The following is a 27,505-nucleotide window of genomic DNA, read 5'->3' on the forward strand; positions in this document are numbered from 1 at the left end:
GGCACACCTACTACTTCCGGAGACAAAGAGATGTTGGCTGGAGAACCGTGCACACAACCCAATCCACACAAATGTGTGTGCACGCACTTGCCTTGACCTTTAGGAAATGCTGAATAGTTATTGGGACTTTTTTTTCTGTATTGTAGTTTAATTGAGTTATTACTCAAAGACAGCACATTTGTTACCAAGAGTGTGTAACGTTGGAGAGCGTGAAAGGGGTCTCTACCTGGGGGTTTCTCTTCCCCATGCTAATCACCCCCTATCCTACCATTAAACTACCGCTAACTCACCAATCCCCCTTCCCACTACAGTGGTGTGACCCAAAAACCTTACAATACACACAGAAGCTTGAACTTGGATAAGGCATGACAGATGCTAGCGCCGTCTTAGGTCAGGTCGTTACAATACTTATGTATAATGACTTTGTTTAAATGAAATATTTAATTTCACTGAAACAGAAGACAATTGTCAACAAAGATACATCAAGTTCTGTATTAATATGCCTTGTAAGGAATCTATTTATCAAAAAAACATTTCCTGAATCTTTTTTGTTGTCTGTATTGTTACAGACATACTTGCTGACAGGTATTTTGAAATACACTGCCAAAATAATTGAAACAATTGTGATTATATTGTGTTACTTTAACTAATAATATGCATAATATTAAAATATTGTGTGCAGAATTCTAAATTTTTTGATGCAGATTTTCCTTAGGAGTAGTAAACAGTTATTTACAGTCATATATTGCAACATTCATTATCCTGAATTTCTAACAATCTAAGACAAGACAAAACAGTAGATAATACGCCAGGAAAAGGAGGGAATGGAATTTATTAGTGATTGCTTGAAAAGATGGGTTTGAAGAAGAGGGAACATTTGACATGTCAAAACATAAGAAGCAGTGTTATAGAAGTTGAAAAGTCAAAAGTAAATTCCTGTGTTTTGTTTGTCTCCTGAGTCCTGACCCACTCTGTTTAGCTTGATAGTACTAATTGAATAGTAGTTTGAGTCAGAGTGGCTGCATTGTAATTAAGAATCACCTTGAATACAAAGCATTCTAAAACTTGGTGTTTTTTTCTGTTTTTGTTAGGTTGCACTTCCTGCAAATGAAGACTTCATAGCCCTCAAGCCAAGAACTGGAAAAGCTTCAAAGGTGTGTGATAGATTTAAAAGAAAAAAAATACAGATTTATAGCCTGTAGGGTATAAGTAGATAAATGGGGATAAATGGGCCCTATCAGCAGCAGTGAAGTAAAGGGAAATCTTTAAAAAGTGGTCTCTGCACTGAATGAGTAGATTAATGTTTGTCTTTAATGTAATTTTAGTTAGAGCTAGATGGAGAGATTGCTCTGGTTTGGTTTCCATCACCCATTTGGCAGCATCATTCAGTGGCTCCAGTGGTATAAACTGTGGGTTTGTTGTTCTTTTATTTTTGTAATAGACGCCATACAAAATCTAAACATATAAAGGCCTAGATTTGCCATTTTACATCAGTTACGGATCTGGCTGAGACTCGCAAACTTAACTCTCAGAGTAAGTTAATCCAAAATCTAAATAAAAAAACTATTATAAAATACTATTTTCAAGTGGAATGAGATGGTAACTAGTCATAAATTTTGCTTGAGGCTGAAATTTGCTCATTAGGTCAGTCTGGAAAACAACAAAATTTAAGCTATAAAGTATGTTGCTTTTAAATGCTTTTTTTTTTTCTTTTTAGGAATATCCATTCATTCTTGATGCTTTTCAAAGAGAAGCCATTCTTTGTGTGGATAACAATCAGTCTGTTTTAGTGTCAGCTCATACATCAGCTGGCAAAACTGTGTGTGCAGAGTAAGTAATTTTGTGATAGATTTTTGTAAGAGTGAATAGTGTGGCATTTCCCCTGTTAGTTCTGCTGAATTATGTATCAGACTCAAGAGAAAAACTTTTAAAAGTTCTGTAGCATCAGTCACACTTTCTAAAGTAGTCTGTTGCCAGTAGTAAGGTGTGACTTAATGATTTACAAATATTTTGACCACTCAGATGTGTGTTAAAATGTAAAACAAAAGTTATTTTCTTCATCGTGCTTAGCAAGTGACAGTGGTGGAGGATTTCTCCACTTTTAGACTTGATTTTTTAAATTTATTTTTTATTTTTGAAACAGTCTTCTTCTGTTGATGTTTTTTATGTAGAATGAACATAAGAACAGCCATACTGGGTCAGATCAATGATTCATCTAGCTCAATATCCTATCCTGTCTTCCCACAGTGGTCAATGCCAGGTGCTTCAGAGGGAACAGAACTGGCAATAATTGAGTGATCCATCCCATGTTGTCCACTCCCAGCTTCTGGCAGTCAGAGGCTAGGGATGCCCGGACCATGGAGTTGCATGCCTGACCATCTTGGCTAATAGCCATATGTCATAAATATAAAGGGAAGGGTGAAATCCCTCCTGGCCAGGGGAAAACTCCTCTCACCTGTAAAGGGTAAGAAGCTAAAGGTAACCTCGCTGGCACCTGACCAAAATGACCAATGAGGAGACAAGATACTTTCAAAAGCTGGGAGGAGGGAGAGAAACAAAGGGTCTGTGTATCTGTCTATAGTCTGCCTTTGTCGGGGATAGACCAGGAATGGAGTCTTAGAACTTTTAGTAAGTAATCTAGCTAGGTACGTGTTAGATTATGATTTCCTTAAATGGCTGAGAAAAGAACTGTGCTGAATAGAATAACTATTTCTGTCTGTGTATCTTTTTTGTAACTTAAGGTTTTGCCTAGAGGGGTTCTCTATGTTTTGAATCTAATTACCCTGTAAGGTATCTACCATCCTGATTTTACAGGGGGGATTTCTTTATTTCTATTTACTTCTATTTTTATTAAAAGTCTTCTTGTAAGAAAACTGAATGCTTTTTCATTGTTCTCAGATCCAAGGGTTTGGGTCTGTGGTCACCTATGCAAATTGGTGAGGCTTTTTATCCAACATTTCCCAGGAAAGGGGGGGTGCAAGTGTTAGGAGGATTGTTCATTGTTCTTAAGATCCAAGGGTCTGGGTCTGTAATCACCTAGGCAAATTGGTGAGGCTTTTTCCAAACCTTGTCCAGGAAGTGGGGTGCAAGGTTTTGGGAAGTATTTTGGGGGGAAAGACGCGTCCAAACAGCTCTTCCCCAGTAACCAGTATTAGTTTGGTGGTGGTAGCGGCCAATCCAAAGACAAAGGGTGGAATATTTTGTACCTTGGGGAAGTTTTGACCTAAGCTGGTAAAGATAAGCTTAGGAGGCTTTTCATGCAGGTCCCCACATCTGCACCCTAGAGTTCAGAGTGGGGGGGAGCCTTGACACCATAGATGAACCTATCCTACATAAACTTTTTTTTTTGAACCCTGTTACAGTTTTGGCCTGCATAACATTCCCTGGCAACAAGTTCCACAGGTTGACTGATTTTAGAAAATCGCCAGTTATGTTTTCCTCTAGGTTGTAATTCATAGTCAAATAGTTGATTTTTATTTTGTTTGTTTTTTGTTGAGAGGTAATGGTTTGTCTTCTTTGTAGGCTGATGTCTGCTATTTAACCACAGAATGTGTATAAGGGCATGGGAAGGAGTTCTATAAATTTTCCCCTGTGCTTTCATTTGGGAATAAGAGGCTTCTCCCCTTAACTGGAGAGAGCACCTCTTGAGATAAAACAGTAGCTTGGCCTTTGTTCACATTTAATGGTTTCTCTCAATTTTTTTCTGATAATATCTTCTGTAATATTTCACTGTGACACTACACCCCATATTCTTCATAGAAATATTGTTATGATATGAATATGTCATAACTAATATTCTTTGTGCAAGATAAGTCACGTGAGGTATCATTGAAAAGGTTATGATTTGCTGAATGTGATTATTCTATTTGTATGCACGTACCATTTTTGTATCTACAGTTAGGAATATTGACTATGTATCAATTACAAAAGCGTTTGAACCTGGGGAAGGCTCACCAGACAAAATGCAATCAGTCTGGCTTTGAAGATGCTAATCTCCCATTTTCCTGCGATGCTTCAAATGGTCTTTGACTCAGGTTGCTGTGACACTACAGGATCATGTGATCATGTCACCTGGTATTGAACTTCATCTTGGACTACTAGTATTTTTCTACTAATAGGGGGTGGGGATCAAACTGGGAAACAAAGGATTCGTGCCATATGTAAATCCTATTTAAGGCAGGGAAATAAGTTAATCGGGGTTCGTTCTTCACTAAATCCCCGCCCGGGATGACTGCTGGAAACATCTACTGGCTGACCCCAGGCAATCACACATGAGCCACAAGACCCCCAAAATGGTGAGTAGCCACAGGAGCAGGGTAAATCATTGTTCCCAGACCCTACTGTTCACTGGGCACATGGCTCTTGGGGAGAACCAGCACTGTAGGGGGGGGTCTATAATCATTCCTGTCCCCACATTTTCTGCAGGCTTTGTTCATTATGGAAGATCTCTCGCTGCTGAGGGTGAGCAGGGAATCAAGGGAGGGTCTTCTCCAAGACTGCGGCTTCTGCTCTGGCCCTTATGCGGCTTGCTTGTGTGCAGCAATGGTCCGTCCATCCGTCCCCCTACCCCCAGGGATGGCAGAGTGGTGTGGGAAAGTTACCATTCGTGGGGCAAGAAACAAAGCAGCTCTGCCAAAGAACCTGCAGCAGCAGATTGCCCAGTATCTCCATGAGAGTTTCCTGGAGATCTGAGGCAGATTCACGTGAAGTGAGGGAGTCAATGAACAGTCTGTTCCGCCGCTTAGACAAGGCATGTGGTGATACACACATCATACGGACACAAGCCTGCTTTCTGCAACTCTCCAAATCTCCCCCAAAATCTCGCTTCAGTGATTCCCAAAATCAAATCCACTTACCAGGGGCTTCCTTTCTTGTTTGTGCTTCGCCATGAGCCGACAGCTATGACTGGCTAGTCTCCTGCGGGGTAGAAAAGAGCTCCTGGCTGCATGCATCTCTGACCTGCAAGTCGTCCTCTGCCTCTGGGTCCCCCTCCACATCCTCGTCCAAGATTTCCTTCTCCTGGCTCAGTCCACTCTCGACTGGCACGTGAGCCACTGAAGTATCCACAGTGGTCTTCGCAATGGAGGTGGGGTCACCACCGAGTATCGCGTCCAGCTCTTTGTAGAACCAGCAGCTCGGGGGCGCAGCACCAGAGCAGTAGTTTGCCTCCCGCGCCTTGTGGTAGGCGTTCCACAGCTGCTTCACTTTGACCTGCACTGCAGTGTGTCCTGGTCATGGCCCCTTTCTGTCATGCATCGTGGAATCTGTCCATAGGTATCATAATTCCTACGGCTGGAGCGCAGCTAGGACTGGACAACCTCCTCTCCCCAAATGCTGATGAGGTCCAGCAGCTCTGCATTGCTCCAAGCTGGGGATCGTCTGGTACGTGGAGCAGGCACGTCCACCTGGAAAGATGCGCTGAGATAGCTGCACACATCACCAAGCAAACAGGAAGGGGACTTTCAAAATTCCAAAGGAATTTACGTGGTGGGGATGATGGTTGGTCACCTCAGGGCAGGGCAGTAGAGTTCAAACTGATGACCAGAGAGGCAAGAACAGGTATTATGGGACACCTCCCGGAGGCCAGTTTCAGCACTGTAATTGACCAGGGTGTCCACACTGGCACCGCTGCGCTGTAGCCCTGGTGCAGAAAGCTGTGCGCCTTTTGTCAGGGTGGTGTGGGGTTTTTTGGGTTTTTTTTTAACAGCATTGCAACTGCACATTTTCTGCACACTAAGTGGCTTGGCCGTGTGTATGCCTCGGGAGTTACAATGCAGAAAGCTGCTTTACTGCGCAGAAACTTGCCAGTGTAGACAAGGCCGAAGAAACAAAGACAAAAGGGCGGGAGAAGAGCTGAGCCCAGGCTGGAAAAGGTGGCTGGCCTGTGAAAGAAGTGCCTAAAACAACATTTAGGGTGAATTACTGCTCGTAACAAACGTTCCCTCTAATTTTTTCCATCCATGTGTGGAATAAATTTAGTTATGTGCACCGAGAAATGTACGCCATACCAGTAGAAGCACAAAACCTAGATATAATATATATTTTTAAAAAGTTACCATAGGGATAATTATTTCAGCCCAGACAGGTTAGGCATTTTAGGACTCACTACTCAAAGAATTAAATTTAAGTGTAAGAGAAATAAAAATTATGAAATGCATAGATCAGCCAAAACACTAAAATAACAGTTTGAAAGAATAAAATTACAGACAATATGTGTGCATTGCAGGAAGTACCAAGAAGTAACAACAATAATACAAGTATGGGTTGGGAGGTGAGTGTGAAAGAGATAGCGTATGCGTGCATGTGAGTGGCACAGCGTGTGTGTGACAGAGACCATGTGTGTGACAGAGTGGAGAGAGAGACTCTGAACTGGCTGCTGGGGAAATCTCAGAAACAGTGCACTGTCTCTTTAAGAAAGGCACTCACCCATCACTGCAGCAGCTCTGAGTCCTGACTCAGTCCTGAGCCAGGCTGCGACCCCTCTCCCCTGCTCTGTGGAGATGGGGTACAGGGGTGGGGAGAGGGGGACACCCTCAGATCAGCACCCTCCTCCCCTTCCCTCTTCTCTCTCTCCTTCCCCCCCCCCCGCCCCCACACAGCAGGAGGGTCCCAGGAACAGCTGTAGGACAGAGCACATGCTGCTGGTAGTATGCGCTCTGCTAATGAGCTGGGTGGCCGCCCAAGCGTGCAGCTTACAGGGAACACAGCTTGTAACCAGTTTCTTTAGTGTATTAAGCTTAGTTTTGGTGTGTGTTTTATTTGTTCAGTAATCTGCTTTGATCTGTTTGCTATTCCTTTTAATCGCTTAAAATCTACCTTTGTAGTTAATCAACTTGGCTTTGTTTTCTCTGAAACAATTTTGTGAAATTCATAACGGGGGGGGGCAAAAGCTGTGCATATCTTCCTCCACATTGAGGGAGGAGGCAAATTTCAATTAGCTTATGCTGTACAGTTCCCTGTGCAGCGCAAGACAATAGAATTTTGGGTTTACATTCTGGAGGACGTGTGCACTTGAGTGCTGGACAATTCCCTACCTGAGTTTTTCCATGCAGAGTTGATCTCAGTGTCTGTGTCTTTCTGCATCTGGGTGTGTCCCTACCTGTGTGTGCTGGAGGAGGCTTGAGGGCCTGGCTCAGCTGGTCAGTGTAAGGGAGCCCAGACTGGTGGAACAGGCGATCTCAGTGGTACCCCAGTATATCAGGTGGCACCCTGGAGTGGGGGATAACCTGTCACAGTCACTACTTTAATTTATTTAACAAATCTAATTTGCCAAGTGTAACTTACAGAGTCTCTGTGCAATGATATATAAGTTCTACCAGCTTGGATTAAATTGAAGCTGGTAACCAACAGGTGAAAGGCTTCCTATTTTGTTACCAGTCTTCTGTGTTAGATTTTTACTCTTCATGGAAGGGTAGAAAGGTGTAAATGTCTCTCATGTATTTAATATTATATTGTAGGTATGCGATTGCCTTGGCTCTGAGGGAGAAACAGCGTGTGATATTTACTAGTCCTATTAAAGCTCTGAGTAACCAGAAGTATCGTGAGATGTATGAAGAATTTCAGGATGTTGGTTTGATGACTGGGGATGTCACCATTAATCCTACAGCTTCTTGTCTTGTAATGACAACAGAGGTATGTTTAAGTAGGTAGTACTTAGTCCTTTTGCTGTTCCTTTTTGTCTCTGTTGGAGTACTTTTGGCCCATGCTGTTGAGAATGGCTGAAACAGAAAGATTTCCAACAAAGACTATACTGGGTGAATTACGTTAAAAATACCACAACATTTTAAGTTCCCTCTGCCCTCACATTCTCCCCTGCCTTCAATTTAGTCTCTGATTATTGTGGGGGGGGGGGAAATGAACTATTTTGAAATGACCGCTGTATGTTCACATTTTTGAGATGCGTCCTAGGTTTTCTGGTGCCTCAGGAGTCTTCTGGAAAGAAGAGCCTGTTAGGGCTGCTTTCTAAGTATGAATTTTTGGAACCAGATTGTAAAAGGGCAATGTGGCCCCAAACATTACAGTTTCTTCCTTTTCTTAGTTAGCTCTAGGTGAATGGTAATGCTTCCATATTTACTGTTAAATTGTAGTTTAGCTAGTTAGTAAATATTAGGTAGTGTGCCCCATTACACATTACATTTTTATTCTATATGTATGATCCTTCAACCTTTTTTTCTCATGGCCAATCAAGTCACTAAGGTTTTACTTCAGTAGTATGTCTCATGCTTCCCTGTGGATTCACATACCTGTTGTTTCCTCTGCCTGGGGAAGTCTAGATCACTGCTTATTGTGTAAGGGCTTCACATCTCAAGCTTGCGCCAGTGGGCAGCAGAGCTTCCATGTCTTCCTCAGCAGTTAAGAGGTTTCTCATTCCCACCAACTCTATCAGAAGACAATGCCTTTGTGGGGCTGGTGCCTGACTTTTTCAGGTTTGAGATGATGTGCATGGTCCTTTAATTAGACCGTGGTAGATCTGACTCAAGAAATGGAGCTGTCTCTCTTCAAACTTTGTTTGGTAACGGACAGCGATGTGAAATGCTTCAGCTCTGGGTAAGGGGTTGCAATTTTTTTTGAAGTAGACGGGGGAGGGGGGGTCACACTTTTTTTTTTTTTTTTTTTTAAGTCCAAAGAGCGTCACCTGCACAAAGAGGTTGAAACACTGGTCTAGATTGTGCTGATGAATGGATCTTTTAGCGAAGCTTCTGTTTCTATTAGTGGTGTCGTCAGACCAGCTCTTTCAGGAATATCTGAACATCTCAGTGACCTCGTTGTTTGTTCACAGGAGGCTAACTAATTTTGGTCTGACATGCTCTGTGGAAGTGCAAGAGATTTTATTGTAGTCCAAAAAGCCCTCTGCTCTGAAATTTCTTTCTCTGTGAGCAGCTAATCTGTATCCATATTTTCTTCTAGGTTGTTTATTAAATGTGGCTTCTCATCCTCTCCTGTTTTTCTATGAAGGTGCAATTGTGTGTACGCTCACCATATCTGTCAGTTAACAGTTCTGTTGTTTTCAGTCAAGTCACAAGACTCCTGAAATGTCAATCTTCCCATTAGTCAGAAAAGCCATTGCAAAATGGTACTTCAACCTGGTGCTGACAGGGTTGATGGAGTCTCTTTTTGAGACCTTTGAAGATTCCACCTGTTATTAAAGACAGTATTTTCAATAAGTTACATCTGTAAGAAGAGTGAGTGTTGCATATGATAATAGCTGATTTCTTGTCACCATATTTCACAGTGATAAAGTGGTCCAGGCTTATATAAAAAATGGTGTCTTGATTTCCCACCTGACTTAGATTGTTGCTCTCCAGATGGTCTTTCCAAAATTTCTTAACACCTGGGGAAAATTAGGAGTCCATATCCTAGATCTGCATCTGCATCTGATGAAGTGAGCTGTAGCTCACGAAAGCTCATGCTCAAATAAATTGGTTAGTCTCTAAGGTGCCACAAGGACTCCTTTTCTTTTTGCGAATACAGACTAACACGGCTGTTACTCTGAAACCTATCCTAGATCAGTGGTTCCCAGACTTTTTTATGCCATGACCTCCTTTTGGCTTACGTCTGTTAATGCATCCCCAGGGACCTGTTGGGAAGTCTCAATATGTTAAGTGGCTAAAGCAGGTCAGTTCCTGACCCTGGGGGATGGGAGGCCCAAGTGGGGGAGCTGTAGAGCAAGCTCACTCTGCACTGATCCTGCAGCAGCAGCTCCTGTGGCTCCTGTCCCGTGGAGCTGATTGGGCTCAGTTTCCCACTTTGGGTGTTGCGACCTGGCCTCTGGCATATGGGGTCACGTTGCAGTGCTGCTCAGGTTAGGCCCTGTTCCCCGATAATGGGGTGGCCAGCCCAAATTTGAGTGAGTGGAGTTGTGACCCCATGTGCCAGAAGCCAGGTTGCAACACCTGCAGTAGAGAGCCAACCCCAGGCAGCCCTGAGGGACAGGAGCTGCAAGAGTCTCAAGACCTCATATAAGAAAAGGAGTACTTGTGGCACCTTAGAGACTAACAAATTTATTTGAGCATAAGCTTTTGTGAGCTACAGCTCACTTCATCCTCCTATGGCACCCTTTCATTAGTCACAACCCACAGTTCGGGAAACACTGTCCTAGATGTTGAGGACTTTAAGTTTTTATTTGGGTAGGACTGAGGCACTTAAAGTTAGCAAGGTTTTTTTTATAGCTTTTGGGGATCAGTTTTTAAAAGGAATGCTACTTCCATTCATCCTCTGCATCAGTAGATTAGAGTGCTTTGACATATTACATTAGCTTGTGTGTCAGTTCCTCAGGATCTTATGACTCACCCCACTGTGACTAAGGCAGCATTGATAATAAGTCTTTGTAATGTTTCTGTCTTAGAAGTCTGTGGAACACAGACCTGCAGTTCGCTGTATGCATTTACTCAGGGAATAATCAGAAGTCACTTTAAAGAAGTAAATATTTTTCAGGAGAGAAACTTGAGTGGGAAGAACTCTTAGACTTTAAAGGATTTCCCCTTAACGTAGTAATTACCTGTGTGGCATCTTTGGGGTAAGTGAAGGTTTAAAAGAACATTAAGCTGAACTGGTCCTGAAATTTAATGGTAATTCAGCCCCTTGTTCCTTCACTATATCTCGGGGGGAACAGGTTCAAATCATGTTGCTGAGTTTGATGATTAGCATGTATTGTGAGAAGTATTTTATAATTATTTCTAGGAGCAGCTTGCTACAGATTTGATATTCTTTTTAATAACCTACCTCTAAATGTGTAGTTTTTTTAATTGCAAATTAAGGTTTCATATTACCTTAATTTATGAGGACTTTAAACTAGGTTCAACGGGGGCAGGTGACCAAAGCCCACAGGTAAGTCAAAAACATGGAGACCTGGGAGAAGGGTTGGAATTTGTGGGGGGGCATGGGCTGTTACAGCAGAAATAAGGGAGAGACGAGACAGAACTGAAGGGGGCAGAAATCAAATCAGTATCTTAGATGTCTGTATACTAATGCAAGAAGTATGGGGAATAAGCAGGAAGAACTTGAAATGCTGGTAAATAAACACAACTATGATCTAGTTGGCATCATGGAGACTTGGTGGGATAATACGCATGACTGGAATATTGGTATAGAAGGTTACAGCTTGCTCAGGAAGGACAGGCAGGGGAAAAAGGGAGGAGGTGTTCTCTTATATATTAAAAATGTATATACTTGGACTGAGGTTGAGATAGAAATAAGAGACAGACTTGTTGAAAGTCTCTGGGTAATGATAAAAGGGGTAAAAACCAAGGGTGATATCCTGGTTAGGGGTCTACTACAGACCACCTAACCGGGAAGAAGAGGTGGATGAGGCTTTTTTTGAAACAGCTAACAAAATCATTAAAAGCACAGGACTTTGATGGTGATGGGGGGACTTCAACTACCCAAACATCTGTTAGGAAAATAACACAGCACGGCACAGATTATCCAACAAGTTCTTGGAATGTATTGGAGACCATTTTTTATTTCAGAAGGTGGAGAAAGCTACGGGGGGGAGGCTGTTCTAGATTTGATTTTGACAAATTGGGAGGAACTGGTTGAGAATTTGAAAGTGGACGGCAACTTGGGTGAAAGTGATCATGAAATGGTAGAGTTTACAATTCTAAGGAATGGCAGGAGGGAGAATAGCACAATAAAGACAATGGATTTCAAGAAGGCAGACTTTAGCAAACTCAGGGAGTTGTAGGTAAAATCCCATGGGAAGCAAGTCTCAGGGGAAAGACAATTGAAGACTGTTGGTAGTTTTTCAAGAAGACATTATTAAAAGCACAAGAGCAAACTACCCCACTGCGTGGGAAAGATAGGAAGTGTGGAAGAGACCACCCTGGCTTAACCAGGAGATCTTCAATGATCTAAAACTTAAAAAAGAATCCTACAAAAAGTGGAAACTCGGTCAGATTACAAAGGATAAATATAAACAAATAACACAAGTATGTAGGGCCAAAATTAGAAAAGCACAAGCACAAAACAAGAACAAACTAGTTAGGGACATAAAAGGAAACAAGAAAACATTCTACAAATACACTCGAAGCAAGAGGAAGTCCAAGGACAGAGTAGGCCCGTTACTCAATGAGGGGGGGAAAGACAATAACAGAAAATGTGGAACTCGATAAGTTTATGGAGGAGATGGTATGATGGGATAACATGATTTTGGTAATTAATTGATCTTTAAATATTCATGGTAAATGGGCCTGATGGGGTGGGATCTGAGTTACTACAGAAAATTCTTTCCTGGGTATCGTGCTGGTGAATCTTGCCCATATGCTCAGGGTTTAGCTGATCACCATATTTGGGGTCGGGAAGGAATTTTCCTCCAGGGCAAATTGGAAGAGGCCCTGGAGGTTTTTCGCCTTCCTCTGTAGCATGGGGCTCAGGTCACTTGCTGAAGGATTCTCTGCTCCTTGAAGTTTTTAAACCACAATTTGAGGACTTCAGTAGCTCAGACATAGGTGAGAGGTTTTTCGCAGGAGTGGGTGGGTGAGATTCTGTGGCCTGTGTTGTGCAGGAGGTCGGACTAGATGATCACAATGGTCCCTTCTGACCTTTAGTATCTATGAAATGGCAGAGGTGCTCAATTACTTCTTTGTTTCGGTTTTCACCAAAAAAATTGGTGGCGAGTGGATGTCTAACAGTGAATGCCAGTGAAAATGAGGTAGGATTAGAGTCTAAAATAGGGAAAGAACAAGTCAGAAATTACTTCAGATCTTCAAATCACCAGGGCCTGACGAAATCCATCCTAGAATACTCAAGGAGCTGACTGAGGAGATGTCTGAGCCATTAGCAATTATCTTTGAAAAGTCATGGAAGACGGGAGACATTTCAGAAGCCTGGAAAAGGGCCCATCTATAAAAAGGGAAGTAAGAACAACTTGGGGAATTACAGACCAGTCAGCTTAACTTCTGTACCCAGAAAGATAATGGAGCAAATAATTAAGCAATCAATTTGCAAACACCTAGAAGATAATAAGGTGATAAATAACAGTCAGCATGGATTTGTCAAGAACAAATCATGTCAAACCAACCTGATAGCTTTCTTTCATCAGGTAACAAGCCTTATGGATGGGGGAAGTGGTAGATGTGGTATATCTTGACTTTAGTAAGGCTTTTGGTACTGTCTCGCATGACCTTCTCATAAACAAACTAGGGAAATACAACCTAGATGGAGCTACTATAAGGTGAGTGCAAAGCTGGTTGGAAAATCATTCCCAGAGAGTAGTTATCAGTGGTTCACAGTCATGCTGGAAGGGCATAACAAGTGGGGTCCCGCAGGGATCGGTTCTGGGTCTGGTTCTGTTCAATATCTTCGTCAATGATTTAGGTAATGGCATAGAGAGTACACTTTTAAAGTTTGCGGACGATACCAAGCTGGGAGGGGTTGCAAGCACTTTGGAGGATAGGATTAAAATTCAAAATGGTCTGGACAAGCTGAAGAAATGGTCTGCAGTAAATAGGATGAAATTCAATAAGGACAAATGCAAAGTACTCCACTTAAGAAGGAACAATCAGTTGCACACATACAAAATGGGAAATGACTGCTTAGGAAAGAGTACTGCGGAAAAGGATCTGGGGGTCTTAGTGGATCACAAGCTAAACATGAGTCAACAGTGTAATGCTGTTGCAAAAAAAGCAAATATTCTGGGATGTATTAGCAGGAGTATTGTGAGCAAGACACAAGAAGTAATTCTTCCATTCTACTCTGTGCTGATTTAGGCCTCAACTGGAGCATTGTGTCCAGTTCTGGGCACCACATTTCAGGAAAGATGTGGACAAATTGGAGAAAGTCCAGAGAAGAGCAACAAAAATGATTAAAGGTCTAGAAAACGTAACCGCTTGAGTGAGGGAAGATTGAAAAAATTGGGCTTGTTTAGTCTAGAGAAGAAAAGACTGAGAGGGGACATAACAGTTTTCAAGTACATAAAAGATTGTTACAAGGAGGAGGGAGAAAAATTGTTGTTCTTAACCTCTTAGGATAGGACAAGAAGCAATGGGCTTAAATTGTAGCAAGGGCCATTTAGGTTGGACATTAGGAAAAACTTCCTAAATGTCAGAGTGGTTAAGCACTGGAATAAATTGTCTAGGGAGGTTGTGGAATCTCCATCATTGGGGATTTTTAAGAGCAGGTTGGACAAACACCTGTCAGAAATGGTCTTTCTCAAACTGGGGGTTGCTACTGCTCAGGGGCTCATCAGGTTATTTCATGGGGGGTCAAGAGCTGTCAACCTCCACACCAAACCCCGCTTTGCCTCCAGCGTTTATAATGGTGTTAATATATAAAAAAGTGTTCTTAATTTACAAGGGAGCTCACACTCAAAGGCTTGCTATGTGAAAGCGGTCACCAGTTAAAAAGTTTGAGAGCCACTGGTCTAGATAATACTTAGTCCTGCCTTGAGTGCAGGGGACTGAATAAGATGATCTCTCAAGGTCTTTTTCCAGTTCTATGATTACTATATGAATATGAGCCAAACATCTCTATGTGAAACTTTCTTAAGGAGATCCTTGAAAACAGAGTACATTCAGTAGTAGTAATTAATGTTACTTAAGTGCTATATGCATCACTCACGCTCTTTTATTTTCTTCAGATTTTGAGAAGTATGCTCTACAGAGGTTCTGAGGTTATGCGAGAAGTTGCCTGGGTTATATTTGATGAAATCCATTATATGAGAGACGCAGGTATGGTGTATTTACAAATTTGCTATGAAATAAATAGTATATTCTTTTCCCCATCTCTGGCATGGCCTGCTCGCTCCTGCCTCTGCTGAAGTCCACAAACAGCTCAGAGACCTTTTTGTTGGTAAAACAACCTGTATGGTTTCTTTACAATGTTGGTTCCCACCATCTTGTATGCTGGACAGTCTTACGCCAACAGTCCTGAGGAGTCCTCAGGGAAAAGCAGTGTGTCTATCTGTCTGGTTCCCCACCCCAGCCTACTTCCTTGTCGTGCCTTTTGTATCATCTGCCTAATTAGCCTCCTTAGCTCATCAATTAGGCACAGCTCTTCTTAATAAGGTCTGCTCTTGGAATAATTAATTAGAGCTGCAGTTACCAGAGTGCTTGCCCCAGGAACTCAATAGGTGCTGTTGCCCAGCACTTTGTCACACCGTTCTACATTCCTTTAACATTGTTATCTAACTTTTTTGCTGTGTGCAAGAGTTCTTCAAATACGTAAAATTTGTAAATAGAACAGAAACAGATGTTGGCGTTTCCATCAGGTGAGGTCATGGTTTGAATGAGCATGGAAAATGAACTTTCTTTTCATCCCCATTCCTCTAGGAGTGGGCTTTTGAAAAGACTGTGTAGGGGTATATTGCTGTCTGCTTCACCATTTCTTTGGAAAAAATTCTGATTTTTTTTGTCTTTGCTGCTGATAAGCTGTCATCTTTCTTCATGCGTTCTTCAGTTTGATTTCTACTAGTTTAGTGTGTGTAATAAGACTTGTGCATAACTGTCTGTATTCCTTTTGGCAAGGAAGAAGCCTCCTTTTGATTTTTGTGTACTATTTCTGTACTCCAGCTTCTGAGCTCAGGGGAGTAGGGGGTAGAAGGAGTTTGTGGGGCCTTCATATAATTTGCCATGTGCATCTTCCGTTTTCAGAACGTGGTGTGGTTTGGGAGGAGACCATTATTTTGCTACCTGACAACGTTCACTATGTGTTTCTTTCTGCCACTATTCCGAATGCCCGCCAGTTTGCTGAATGGATTTGCCATCTTCATAAACAGGTCTGGAGTCATTGTTGAGTGGGGTGTGATCCACAAGATCTCTATCTTAAAAAGTGGACTATCTGACAAGTATATGGGAACTGTATTCCTAGATAGATTGTGGTGCTTTTACAGCTTCAATTAAAGAAATGTTGTCAACTCAAAATTGTCAGAAAATTTTGACCTATCTAAAAACAAATCTACTGTTTTGTAAAACAATATAAATGTTTATATATTTAAAATCCTAATGGCAGGAGTTGTTTTAAACAAATAAACATTCCCCTGTAGTGTTTGCATCCCAGACAATGCAGCACAGAGAACATGAACAAAAAGACACTCTGTGTCAATAATCCAGTTATAGAAACCTAGGAAAGGAAATTGGTGTAAAATAAAATTTTTAAATTCACAGTGGCCTTTTAAAGAAAAGGAGTACTTGTGGCATCTTAGAGACTAACCAATTTATTTGAGCATAAGCTTTTGTGAGCTCCAGCTCACTTCATCGGATGACCTTTTAATCTTTTGTAAAAGGAATACTTTGTGTGCTTTTTGGTGTGGGGCGGGGGTACAATGCAAGCTTCTTTGCAATGTGTAACAGTAAGTGGAAATGAAATTAAGAGTTTTTAACCTTTGTTTCCATTTTTATATTCTGGTAGGTCTCAGCATTTAAGTCAAGTCATAGGGTTTTTTTGTAACCATTAAATTGGAGTGAGACTTATTTACTGCTGTATCCCTCCAATAATTGAGGCTTCTACACTGAGCTTGTAATTGTGTGTTCCTGCAAAGTATTTGTATTATTTTTTTCTTCCCCAAGAGACGCTGGTAGTACAATATAAAGCTTCTTTTGGATAATATGTTTGAGGCCTAACTTTCCATCAGAGCTTGTCTACATGGCAAGTTACTATATGGCAAGCCAGGGTTTGAATCTTAATCCTGGGGGAATTCTGCACCCTGCAGAAAAATGGAGGAAGCAAAGAAATCTGTGGGGAACACATGCCCCTTCCGTGGCAGCCTGGGCGCGTCTGCTTAGAGCAACCGGCAGCTGAGAACAGATCACCGCCGGGGGGGAAGAGACTGGCCGTGCATGTGTCCATGGAGACATGTTAAGGGGGTGAATGTGGGTGTGTGCCTGCATGCGAATGAGTGAGACAGACTCACTCTGGGCTTGCCTACGCTGGCAATTTACAGCGTTGCAACTTTCTTGTTCAGGGGTGTGAAAAAACACACCCCGAGCACAGAAAGTTTCAGCGCTATAAAGCGCCAGTGTAGTCAGTGCACCAGCGTTGGGAGCTACGCCCCTCGTGGAGGTGGCTTTTTTTAGAGCACTGGGAGACATCTCTCAGAGCGCTCTGCCGTGATCACACAAGCCATGTTAAACCGCTGCCAGTGTAGGCTTGCCCTTAGAATAATGCTGCTTGAAGGCATAGTACACTGAGTTTACTCTGGGACTTTGACTGCACTATAGCAGTGTCCATATACAAGCTGGTGCACTGTAGAGTCACACCCTAACCTGCCACACAACAACTCTCAGTGCAGACAGTGATGTATGAGCCTCTAAAGCAAACATTGGTTTGCATTCCTGATTGTGCTCTAATAAGAGAAGTGTGACTGATCACAATCTTTTGTTGTTTTTGGATTTAAAATATTTTAAATGGTCAAGGGGGTATAATTATTGTTTGAATAAATACCATATTTATAATAGTGATGAAGTAAATTGTTTTGTTTCTCCCCTCCTAGCCTTGCCATGTGATTTACACAGATTATCGACCTACTCCTCTGCAACATTATATTTTCCCAGCAGGGGGGGATGGACTCCACCTTGTGGTTGATGAAAATGTAAGACCTAGTCAGTTTATTTGAAAGATTATTGTCTGTGCTTTCAATAATTATGAGACTGTCCTTTTTAAAATTTGACTTTGAATTTCCTCCCTCCCATTAACTTGTGGCAAAAATTGTGACCACTAATTCAACCTATCCTACCCTGCTTGACAGACAAAATAGCTCTATGTGGGATAATATCTCTCTCTCTTTTTCATTTCATTTAAAAAACAAAACAAAAAAAAACCTTCTGACCATGGTGCTCTGATTGCTGTTAAACATTACAGTGGTATGGAACACAGCAATTATTTTATTTAGTGTCCCAAAATTCAGGTGGGTATGATGTGCCACATTGAGGTGCTCAAGGGTTTGGGTAGGAACTTCCCCCTCTTGAGGTGCAGACTTGATCATCTCTGCAGTGTTTCCTTATTTTTCAACACTGTTTCTCCCCTGCATGTGAAAAAACAAAAATAAAAAGGACTCGTGATCCAGAAATACAAAATCTTAAAATACATATCTCATAGCTAGGACCCTACCAAATTCACAGGCCATTTTGGTCAATTTCACAATCATAGGATTTTAAAAACTGTAAATTTCACAGTTTCAGATATTTAAATGGTAAATTTCAGGGTGTTGTAATGGGGGGGGGCGGGGTACCGAACCAAAAGGGGGTTATGGAGGTGTGTAACAAGGCTATTGTGGGGGGGGGGGGAGGGGTCGCAGTATTGCCATCCTTACTTCTGCATTGTTGCCTTCAGAGCTGGGCGCAGCCGGCAGACAGCTGCTGGCTGGGCACCTAGCTCTGAAGGTAGTGCTGCCTCCAGCAGCAGCGCAGAAGTAAGGGTGTAGCAATACCACACCGTGCCACCCTCATTTGTGCGCTGCTGCTGTCAGAGGTGCTGCCTTCAGAGCTGGACTTCCAGCCAGCAGCCGCCACTCAGCTCTGTGAAATCTGGTCTCCTCTACAACAGCCAGATTTCAATGGTGGAGATCAGATTTCATGGCCGTGAATTTGGTAGGACCCTACTCATAGCAACTATTGTCACTGGGAGAAGGACTAGACTCAAATCAGGCTACTCATAATTCAAGGTCCAGCAGTTATGTTGGTATCCTAATACAGAGCCAAATAGAGGCAGCACAGTATGCTGCTGCTTTGTTAATTTCTCTCTAAATTCATATCCTTGCATGCAAATGTGCTTCTACATTCCCCCAATAAAAGGGGTCACAGGCTGACTTATGGTAGTGTAAGTACTTTATTTTTTTATAAATTTCAAATTTTTTTGCTTTGTATTCTGACTTAAAATGTCTTATTTCTGACCCATTATAAAGTTTTAATTGAGAAGTCAAATTGCTTACAAAAGTCACATTAATTTCTAGGGCGATTTCAGAGAAGATAACTTTAACACAGCAATGCAAGTACTTAGAGATGCAGGTGACTTAGCAAAAGGAGATCAGAAGGGCAGGAAAGGAGGAACAAAAGGTGAGTTTGAAACCTTGTATTTTAAAGTGGTTCTTATATAATACAAAGATGAATTAAGTTATTTTAAAACTGCAAACAAGAATGCTGTTAGTGCATGTGTCTAGATCAGTGGTTCCCAAACTTGTGCCGCCGCTTCCAGCAGCTTCCATTGGCCTGGAGCAGCGAACCGCAGCCACTAGGAGCCGCGATCGGCCAAACCTGCGTACGTGGCAGGTAAACAAACCGGCCCGGCCCGCCAGGGGCTTTCCCTGCACAAGCAGCAGAACAAGTTTGGGAACCACTGGTCTAGATTGAGACTTTCTCCTAATGTAATTTCTAAAATAATGTTTTGTCTTTGCAGGACCATCAAATGTATTTAAGATAGTGAAGATGATCATGGAAAGGAATTTCCAGCCTGTAATTATATTCAGTTTCAGTAAGAAAGACTGTGAAGCCTATGCACTTCAGATGACAAAATTAGACTTCAACACAGGTACAGATAAATAAGTTGTAGTGTGGTTTTATTTCTAAATGCAGGTTTGCATAAATTATGTGAGAGGCCTTTCTAGTCAGGTCTCTACTTTATTTCAGACTTTTGTATCCAATATGAAAAAAGTAGACTTACAATACATAGATATGGAAATGCAGAACTTTTCAGTTATATATAGTCTTAATAAATTAGCTAATTGTAGTTGGAAATTGCTGGCATCACTAGGGGATCTAATGAGTGTACAATGTTGAGATGGCTTTTCATTCTGAACCTTAGATAGGGCATAGGTACGTAATCACATGCTTGCCACCCAGTAATTCTATAGTACTCTAATGCACTAACTGTGTAGACTCTCTGCTACTGTGTTCTGTTTCCTAGTGCACACTGATGTTCTATGGTTTGAATGAGCAGTACATCAGTGTGACCTAGGGAACTTTTAGTGCCCATTAGAGCAAGGCCTACCCAGGCAGTTAGTATGTGGCACACTGGAGCGCTGAAGATTTACATCCCAGTTTGCCATGAAGTAGGTGTTTGTGTAGACATGCCCTTAGTTTTACCTGCAGTGCATCTTGGAAAAGCAGTAATAGTACAGCTACTTTCAGAAACAGTTGCACAAGTTGAGAAAAGATTGGCCACATGCCAAGTGGTTCCCCACCTCCCGTCCCTGTCTTTTGAGTTATGAGTTTGGCATCTGAGTAATTTCTCAGAAGCAGAAAAATGTGTTTTTTGCTCACATAACAACTAAACTGATCTTCCTCAGCAGCTCAACAGTTCTCCCTCCCCTCCTTCACCCCCCCTCGCCCCCCAAAAGAAAAAGCCCTTCAACATTTTATCTTAACTAGGGAAAGAATAAGATGAATTTAAGACTTTTTGAGAATCTTAGGAGTAACTGTATATAGAGAGTTGTAAGAGAAGTCATTGTCGATCGTGAACTCTTCAGGGCAGGGACCTTGTCTACCTGTCAACAGACTGTCTTTGCACAATGCTGGCAGTGTAATTAATTGTAGCATTCACTGTCACATGCAGCGGATATTTGTTCCCATAATCCACATGTACAACTATCAGACTGTAATCATTGCAATTAAAAATTCTCCCCTCTACATGTAAATAAAACATTTTTTTAATTAGTTTAAGTGTACAGCTGCATAATTATACCCTTTATCTTGGTACCTCATACATGTGTTTCAATTGTACAAGTAAGGTAACTTTAGGAGGTCACTTTCTTTAACTAGTTGAGTATGTATGTTGACTTCCTAACTTTCAGCATAACTATTTTAAAGGTTACATTATAAAAAGTAATCAGTTATATTTGACATGGTTTACAAAACGAACATGCTGGTATTTGCAGGAAAAATTTTGCTTATGTGTAGATGTTTCCATTTTTAGATGAAGAAAAAAAGATGGTTGAAGAAGTATTTAATAATGCAATTGACTGTCTGTCTGATGAAGACAAGAAACTTCCTCAGGTGAGTGTGGAGGTTGCTTAAGAATAATTTCAGTGAACATAAACTAAAATTAATACCTGATATGCTACAGTGTATTTTAAATAAATATATGATGGATTGTTTATGAACTGTATTGTGAATAATGTCAGTAGATTGTTTTGATTGAAAGTGAGGGCTAAATTAAACATAGAGGGTATAGATACTTTACTACTGTTTTGAACCATAGCTCTACTCAATTTTCTGGATAACTTTAAATGACTTATTTTTTAATAAAGTGTACATCTCCAAATAAGTGGAAAACTTCTTTTGGTTGAAAGTTGCTCAAATGTACTGACTGATATTGATTCTCTATTCTTTATGAAATTTTGCCTTGTCATTTTTTTTGTAAAGTCAAGTTAACAGAGCAGCTGCATACCAATTTATAGGAGAATGGTTGCATCTTTACAATGGAAAAAATAGAAATAAATAAAAAAATAGTTTGCAAAATACTGAAAATGCAACAAATTTGTAAATTACTAAAATTATGGATTAATTTTTTTTATTTTGCTCTATATGTACAACTTTTTCTCGTCCTGTTATTGATTAGCCTTTTGGAGAGTTTTGTTGTGATTCAGTGAAAGGTGGAAATTGCCACAGGAGTAGCAGCCCTTGTGCTTTTGGCCATACCTGTGTTAGGGAAAAAAACTCACCAGTGCTACCGCCGGTTCAGCTTCACTAATTGTAGGAATCTCTCCTAAAAGTCCCTAGCATAGATGAGGCCATTGAGGCAAAACAGGGAGCTTTTAAGTTCTGCCAGCCTCTCTTTATGATGTCACTTCATGAGGCTCTGTTAAAAAAATCTTGGTAGATAACCGGTAAGCGTGCTCAGAAATTTTTCAATCACTAATACTTTTCTCTTTGTCAAAACCCGACTAAGCTGCTACTCTCCATTAAGGACTATTAGCATGCAAAGTTGCAGCTTTCAAAGTGGAGCTGTTTTGGAGTTAACTGCATGAGAACAGCTGACGGAAGAACAGGAAGACTGATTTTTTTTTTTTTCATTTCCTTTAACTTATATAGTGACTTAATGCAGTTTACCCAGGTCTTAAAAAGAAAAAATTACTTGTTCTCAGACAAGCCATGGAAAGTTCAGCCTTTGAGTTTTTGTAAATGTTCAGAGCAGTTGAAAATCAGGATTCAGAATGAAAAAAATTGAAACTATTTTGCAATCTGGTGTGTTATATATAGTCTAGATATACACACACAGATATAGATATATGAAGCTTTTAACAATGGAATCCTATTCATAGTATATGGGATAGGTTGATATTTTGCCTGTTATGGATAATTAAATCTAATCCTGAAAGAATACTTGGATCAGTTTTAACACTGAAACTGAACAAAACAAGTTCTAATTAACAAAGCTAACCAAGTGAGTATATGTTTATTTAAAAATAATTTTGGACTTTTAGATTCGATTAGAAGAATTTAAAGCGTTCAGAATTTGAACTATATAGTGTTTGCAAACAGAACATTCTGCTTTCACAGAACAAGATAATTCAAGACTATAAATTTATGATCAAATTGCAGCCAAACAAAACCACTTTTTATGTGTATGAAGATATTGATTTTCCAAAAATGCCCTATGTGGGTAAGAAAAACTCTTAAGTAAACTTACAAATTTAAATATTCTCATTTTTAAAGTGACTTAGACCATGCTTAGCAGTAAGAAAATGCTGAGTTGTTATGAATATTGAACAAAGCTATGAGTGTTTGGAATGTTGACAAACTAAGGGATATGATTGGCTGAAATTGATGCAATGATTATGGTCTTCAAATTTGTTTTATTTGGAAGTCTGTATATATATGTTCATCAAGTCAGCAGTTCTATTTACCTTCTCCTTTGGAAGCAACAGGTAAAGTGCTGCTTGGGCATAATAGCAAGGTCAGGTTTGCTTCACTGGCTTAGGGAATATCTGTTTCTCCTGGCTGGGAGAGGAAATAATCAAAACATCCCATATTTTCTCATTCTACTTTCATAGATAAATGCATCACTTTCCACGGAGTGCTCAAGGGTCACAAGAAAGTAGAGATTTCTGTTTCTTTCCACTGTCACTTCTTATATGCTCTTTCACAGTGGATTTGGAAATTTTCCTGTTTAATTTTGAATGCTTGAATAGAACTCCTAGACGCTACTACATCTTGTGGATCAGAGATTCCTCTTATATGTGATCTGAGGTGCTAGAACAAGTAGCCAAAACTGACCTCTGTCTTGGACCACTTTTTGTTGGGGGTGAATCTTTAATCAGTCAAAGTCTGTTTATCTGTTTGCATGTAAATTGTTGGATAACATGAAAACTATAAGAGCAAGCTGTTAAATGTTTTACATATAATTATTATCTTTTTGTTTAAAAGTATATCAAAATAGACATATTGACTTACCCTCTGTATTCACAGGTTGAGCATGTGCTTCCTCTTTTGAAGCGAGGAATTGGCATCCATCATGGTGGTTTGCTTCCTATTTTAAAGGAAACCATTGAAATTCTTTTTTCTGAAGGATTGATAAAGGTATGTAGTTCATACCTCTGTATTTAGGTACAAGTCTGTGTATTTTTCATAATCATTATTTTAGCTTTCACTACCTTGGAAATGTACAATAGTACATTGTGGGGCAGTAGAACCTCAAAAATATGAACACTAGAGTTATGTACTTACCAGTCTAACCAACACCCTGTGAAACTGGAAGTCCTCAATCAGGCAGCACCGCAAACCAACCAAAAAAGCTGCTTGGTTCCCGGCTTCAGTGGAGGGAGGGGAAGGTGCGCTGTGGATTGGGGCTTCAGCTCCACTCCTGGTTTCAGCTGGGGGCAGGGATCGGAGCTTCAGTTACAAGGGGAGCGCTAGTTTCAGCCCCAGAGAAGAAGGGCTTGTGAAGCTTACTATCTAGAGGTCTGTTTCTTCAAACACACGTGCAACAGTTCTGGAAAGCTTGAGTTTTTCTACTAATTTCTACTAACACAATTGGCTTTTAGTTCCTTCCTCTGAGGCGCCACTTTATTTTTAAGTATTCATGACTAGATGACTCATTTTCCAGTGAGAACAAACACATCAGGCTTCTAACTATGTGCCTTTTTTCCACCTTAGAAACACTTTTCCCAAGCACCAGCTGTTCCTTAAGGGAGCTGGGCATGGAGGTGGAGGAGGGAGGGCACCTAAATGAAAAGTCAGTGTATTTACCAGTGTTCTGTTGCTTTAGGTATCTTTTTATTTGGGTGTTTTATAGCTCCAATTGTAACAGTTCAATATTTTTTTTAAAAAATGCAAAAAATAAATTACATGTTCAATATGAGAATTGCAGTAAATTATAGAATTTCATCTATATAAATTTTTCCCATTTCCTGTCCTGTACTTCCCAAAGCGGTAACAATTCAGGGAATCTAGCTTCAGAAGAACTTTTTTTTAATTCTCTATTATGAGCCTCCATCTGCTACTATAGTAGTACACAAACTCCAAACACAAAAAACTGCTGTGTAGACAAAACCCCAGACTGAGTGCAGCCAGTTGCCAAACCCTCCATTCTGTTCTAGAATGAGTAAGGGTATGTCTAGACTAGAGTTCTTGCTCCTCTTGTAATTTGAATTGATTACCAATTAACTCAAATTACCTAAAAGAGAAAAGGTGGGTGAAGAAATCTCTTTTATTGGACCAACTTCTGTTGGTGGAAGGGACAAACTTTCAAGCTTCACAGAACTCTTTTTCAGGTCTGGAGAAGGAAACTAGAGTGTTGAAGCTAAATATAAGAAGGGATAGATTGTTCTCAAAGGAAAAGTGCATAACATCTTTAAAAGACAAGCTGGTAACTTATATTCATAACTGTGCTGGACACTAAAAACCATGGACTTAATAGAGACTGGTTTTATGGCGCATTTCAACAACTTGTAACACACTGACGGGGTCATGACTCACCACCACTGGCGCCTCCTGCTGGTTGCTCTGGGAATTAGCTCTTGTCCCCTGCAGAGCACCCTCTGCACGTGGTTTCACCTGTTGTCTGCTCTGTTGATTCGGGAACCGCCTTGCTCCCTGCTTGGCGATATCCACTTCAGGACACTGCCCTCAGGGGCAAGTTGCAGTGTGTCTTGGCCACACTCCTCTGTGGCCAGGTGCAGTGCAAGGGGGAAAGGGGGGGGGACCCAGGCCCACCCGCTACTCTGGGTCCTGGCCAGAGACCCTCTAGCGGAAGCCTCTCTCTACCCTCCTTCTCTCCCCTCTTGTCTGCCTGTCTTCCCTGGGCCACTTCCCCTTTGGCCCTGTGCACCTTCTTGACCCTTTTTAACAGGGGCTGCAGCCTGGCAGGTAACTGGGCCAGAGCTCGCCTCTGCTTCTCCAAGCCTGCCCAGCACTGCTCTGTCCAAGGTGCTACCTCCTTATTTCAGAGCCAGTCCTCCTCCCTTGCTAGTCAGGGAGAGACCACCTTCTCCTCTGCTACACAGCCCTTATATAGGGCCCAGCTTGGCCCTGCTCAGCTGCCTCTTCCTTTGCCCTGATTGGCTCTCCATAGGCCTTTGCTGATTGGCTGCTGGTCTGTGCAGCCTCTCTGGCCTGTTCCAGCCCTCTTTCTCATGGGGTGGGGCCGGTGCCCCACCACACATACCTTGCTTCCTACTAACCCTCCATTGTCCTACAACTGGAGAAGTATTAATTGCCCACTTCATTTTAAGTGGTCTCCTACAAGTTTGAATCCCTTATGCTTAACAATCTGTCCCATCTTGTATTTAGCTTACACACTCTAGTTTTCTAGACTCTCATATTCTGGGACCAACACATCTACAACAACATTGCAAACAAATTATTTAACGCCTTTGTAGATGCTAATCTATATACTCCACACATACTGAGTTCTGCTCTCAGTATTCGCAAAAAGAAAAGGAGTACTTTTGACACCTTAGCGAGCTGTAGCTCACGAAAGCTTACGCTCAAATAAATTGGTTAGTCTCTAAGGTGCCACAAGTACTCCTTTTCTTTTTGCGAATACAGACTAACACGGCTGCTACTCTGAAACTTGCTCTCAGTATTGTGATTTAGTTAAAATAAAAGCCTTAAAAATAAACAGTAAGTGCTTTCAAGAAATGAAATCAGTCGCTGTTACTGTGGGGTGGGGAGTTGAAACATTCCCAGCAGGACACACAACCATATACCCACGTAATATAATTTGTTGTTGTTATGAGAACACTGTCCTGAAAGCTGGTTGCAGGATTGCTTGTAATTCACTAACACTCTTTATTTTTCATGACTAAAATATCATTGCTGACTTTGTAGGAGAGGGTAAATAGTGTTTTAAAACTCAAATAATTTTTTCATAGAATTGGCTTGATCTGCAATAATTTTGGCTTACCGTCTTTGATGTGATAAAGTTCTAAAGATAACAAAAATATATTTTTATGAGAAAGGTGGAAGAAATAATTGTGCTCTATTCTTTATAGATGTATGTCTTTCCCTTTTGTCCCCACAATTCGTCTTTTTATGAGCTCCTTCCCTGTATATTTAAATTCTCAGCTCGATCAGGAGATGAAATATAAAGAGACCTTCCTGATGCATTAATCTGAACAAAAAAACATGTGAGCTAAGGTGACAAAATGATTGCAGAATCTGGGCCAAAACTATAAGGCTCACTATCAAAATAGTTAAAAATGGCCACTAACTTCACTGTTTTCAGTATTTAATGCAAAACTCACCTCTTAGACTTTTGCTATCTGTCCATTTTTCACATGCCCACATAAACATATAACTATAAACTAGTTAATACGTTTCTTCTGTTGGGGGAAATAGTGGGGAGAGATTGTTCTTGTTCCAGTTTTTAGTAACTGGGGTGTACCCAAATTGGGGGGCGGAAGTATTATAAGTACCTAAATATTGGCAACATTTTATCTAATGTAATGCATAGTTCAGGTAAATAAGTGTTTGCAGTTTCAGACATGTATTGTACATTTAAATCTGATTTAAAATGTGGAAAAGTCTTAAGTAGCTGCTTCTTATAGTTTAAATGTTATAAAGTTACAAATTCTTATTTTGTTGTCTGATACTGTTGTCTATTTATTTAGGCCTTATTTGCAACTGAGACCTTTGCTATGGGAATTAATATGCCAGCCAGGACAGTGCTGTTCACAAGTGCCCGTAAATTTGATGGGAAAGATTTCAGATGGGTAAGTGCGATTCAATATGCAGGGATGAATAATTGTGAGTTTAGTTGTTTAAATTCATATAGAAGATAGTTCTGAGAAATGAATTTGTTTTGGAGACACTTTATCCACTGCAGTAAAAATATTTACTTCAAAGCTCTTACTTCATTCAAAATCAAAATCAATGTAATTTTTAAATAATGTGCAATTCATATTAAAATGTTCAAATCTGTAACTGCCCTCTTTTAAAATTCTAGGTTCATTATAGAGTATGCATAAAGACACACTTTATTTTAATAAAAATAGTAGAAGGACACCCAAACACAGGCTAGATCTATATGTCTAAAAAATTTGAAAGATTCTACACAACCTCTTTGCAATTCTGAAACCATGTTTCCTGTCAGAATCTTTCCCAACAAACCATTTATTGTTCCCCTTTCATATGAA

At 40.8% G+C, this 27,505-nt stretch overlaps 1 protein-coding gene across 3 annotated transcripts in view; it reads left to right on the forward strand.

Moving 5' to 3' along the window:
* The window catches only part of MTREX (Mtr4 exosome RNA helicase), a 102,418-nt gene that overhangs the window by 8,675 nt on the left and 66,238 nt on the right, over positions 1-27,505 (forward strand). For 2 of the 3 annotated variants that reach the window (XM_077816849.1, XM_077816848.1), the window contains exons 4-14: positions 1,092-1,154; positions 1,718-1,830; positions 7,458-7,632; positions 14,576-14,666; positions 15,588-15,712; positions 17,426-17,524; positions 18,884-18,986; positions 19,327-19,458; positions 20,842-20,921; positions 23,337-23,447; positions 26,981-27,082. In XM_077816849.1, coding sequence (XP_077672975.1) covers positions 1,092-1,154; positions 1,718-1,830; positions 7,458-7,632; positions 14,576-14,666; positions 15,588-15,712; positions 17,426-17,524; positions 18,884-18,986; positions 19,327-19,458; positions 20,842-20,921; positions 23,337-23,447; positions 26,981-27,082 — 1,194 coding nt within the window. Of the gene's footprint in view, positions 1-1,091; positions 1,155-1,717; positions 1,831-4,536; positions 5,383-7,457; positions 7,633-14,575; positions 14,667-15,587; positions 15,713-17,425; positions 17,525-18,883; positions 18,987-19,326; positions 19,459-20,841; positions 20,922-23,336; positions 23,448-26,980; positions 27,083-27,505 lie in introns of those variants that run through there. The other variant, XM_077816850.1, reaches the window with a different exon arrangement.

The sequence above is a fragment of the Eretmochelys imbricata genome, chromosome 5 (genome assembly GCF_965152235.1).
Source record: "Eretmochelys imbricata isolate rEreImb1 chromosome 5, rEreImb1.hap1, whole genome shotgun sequence".
Classification (NCBI taxonomy): Eukaryota; Metazoa; Chordata; order Testudines; family Cheloniidae; genus Eretmochelys; species Eretmochelys imbricata.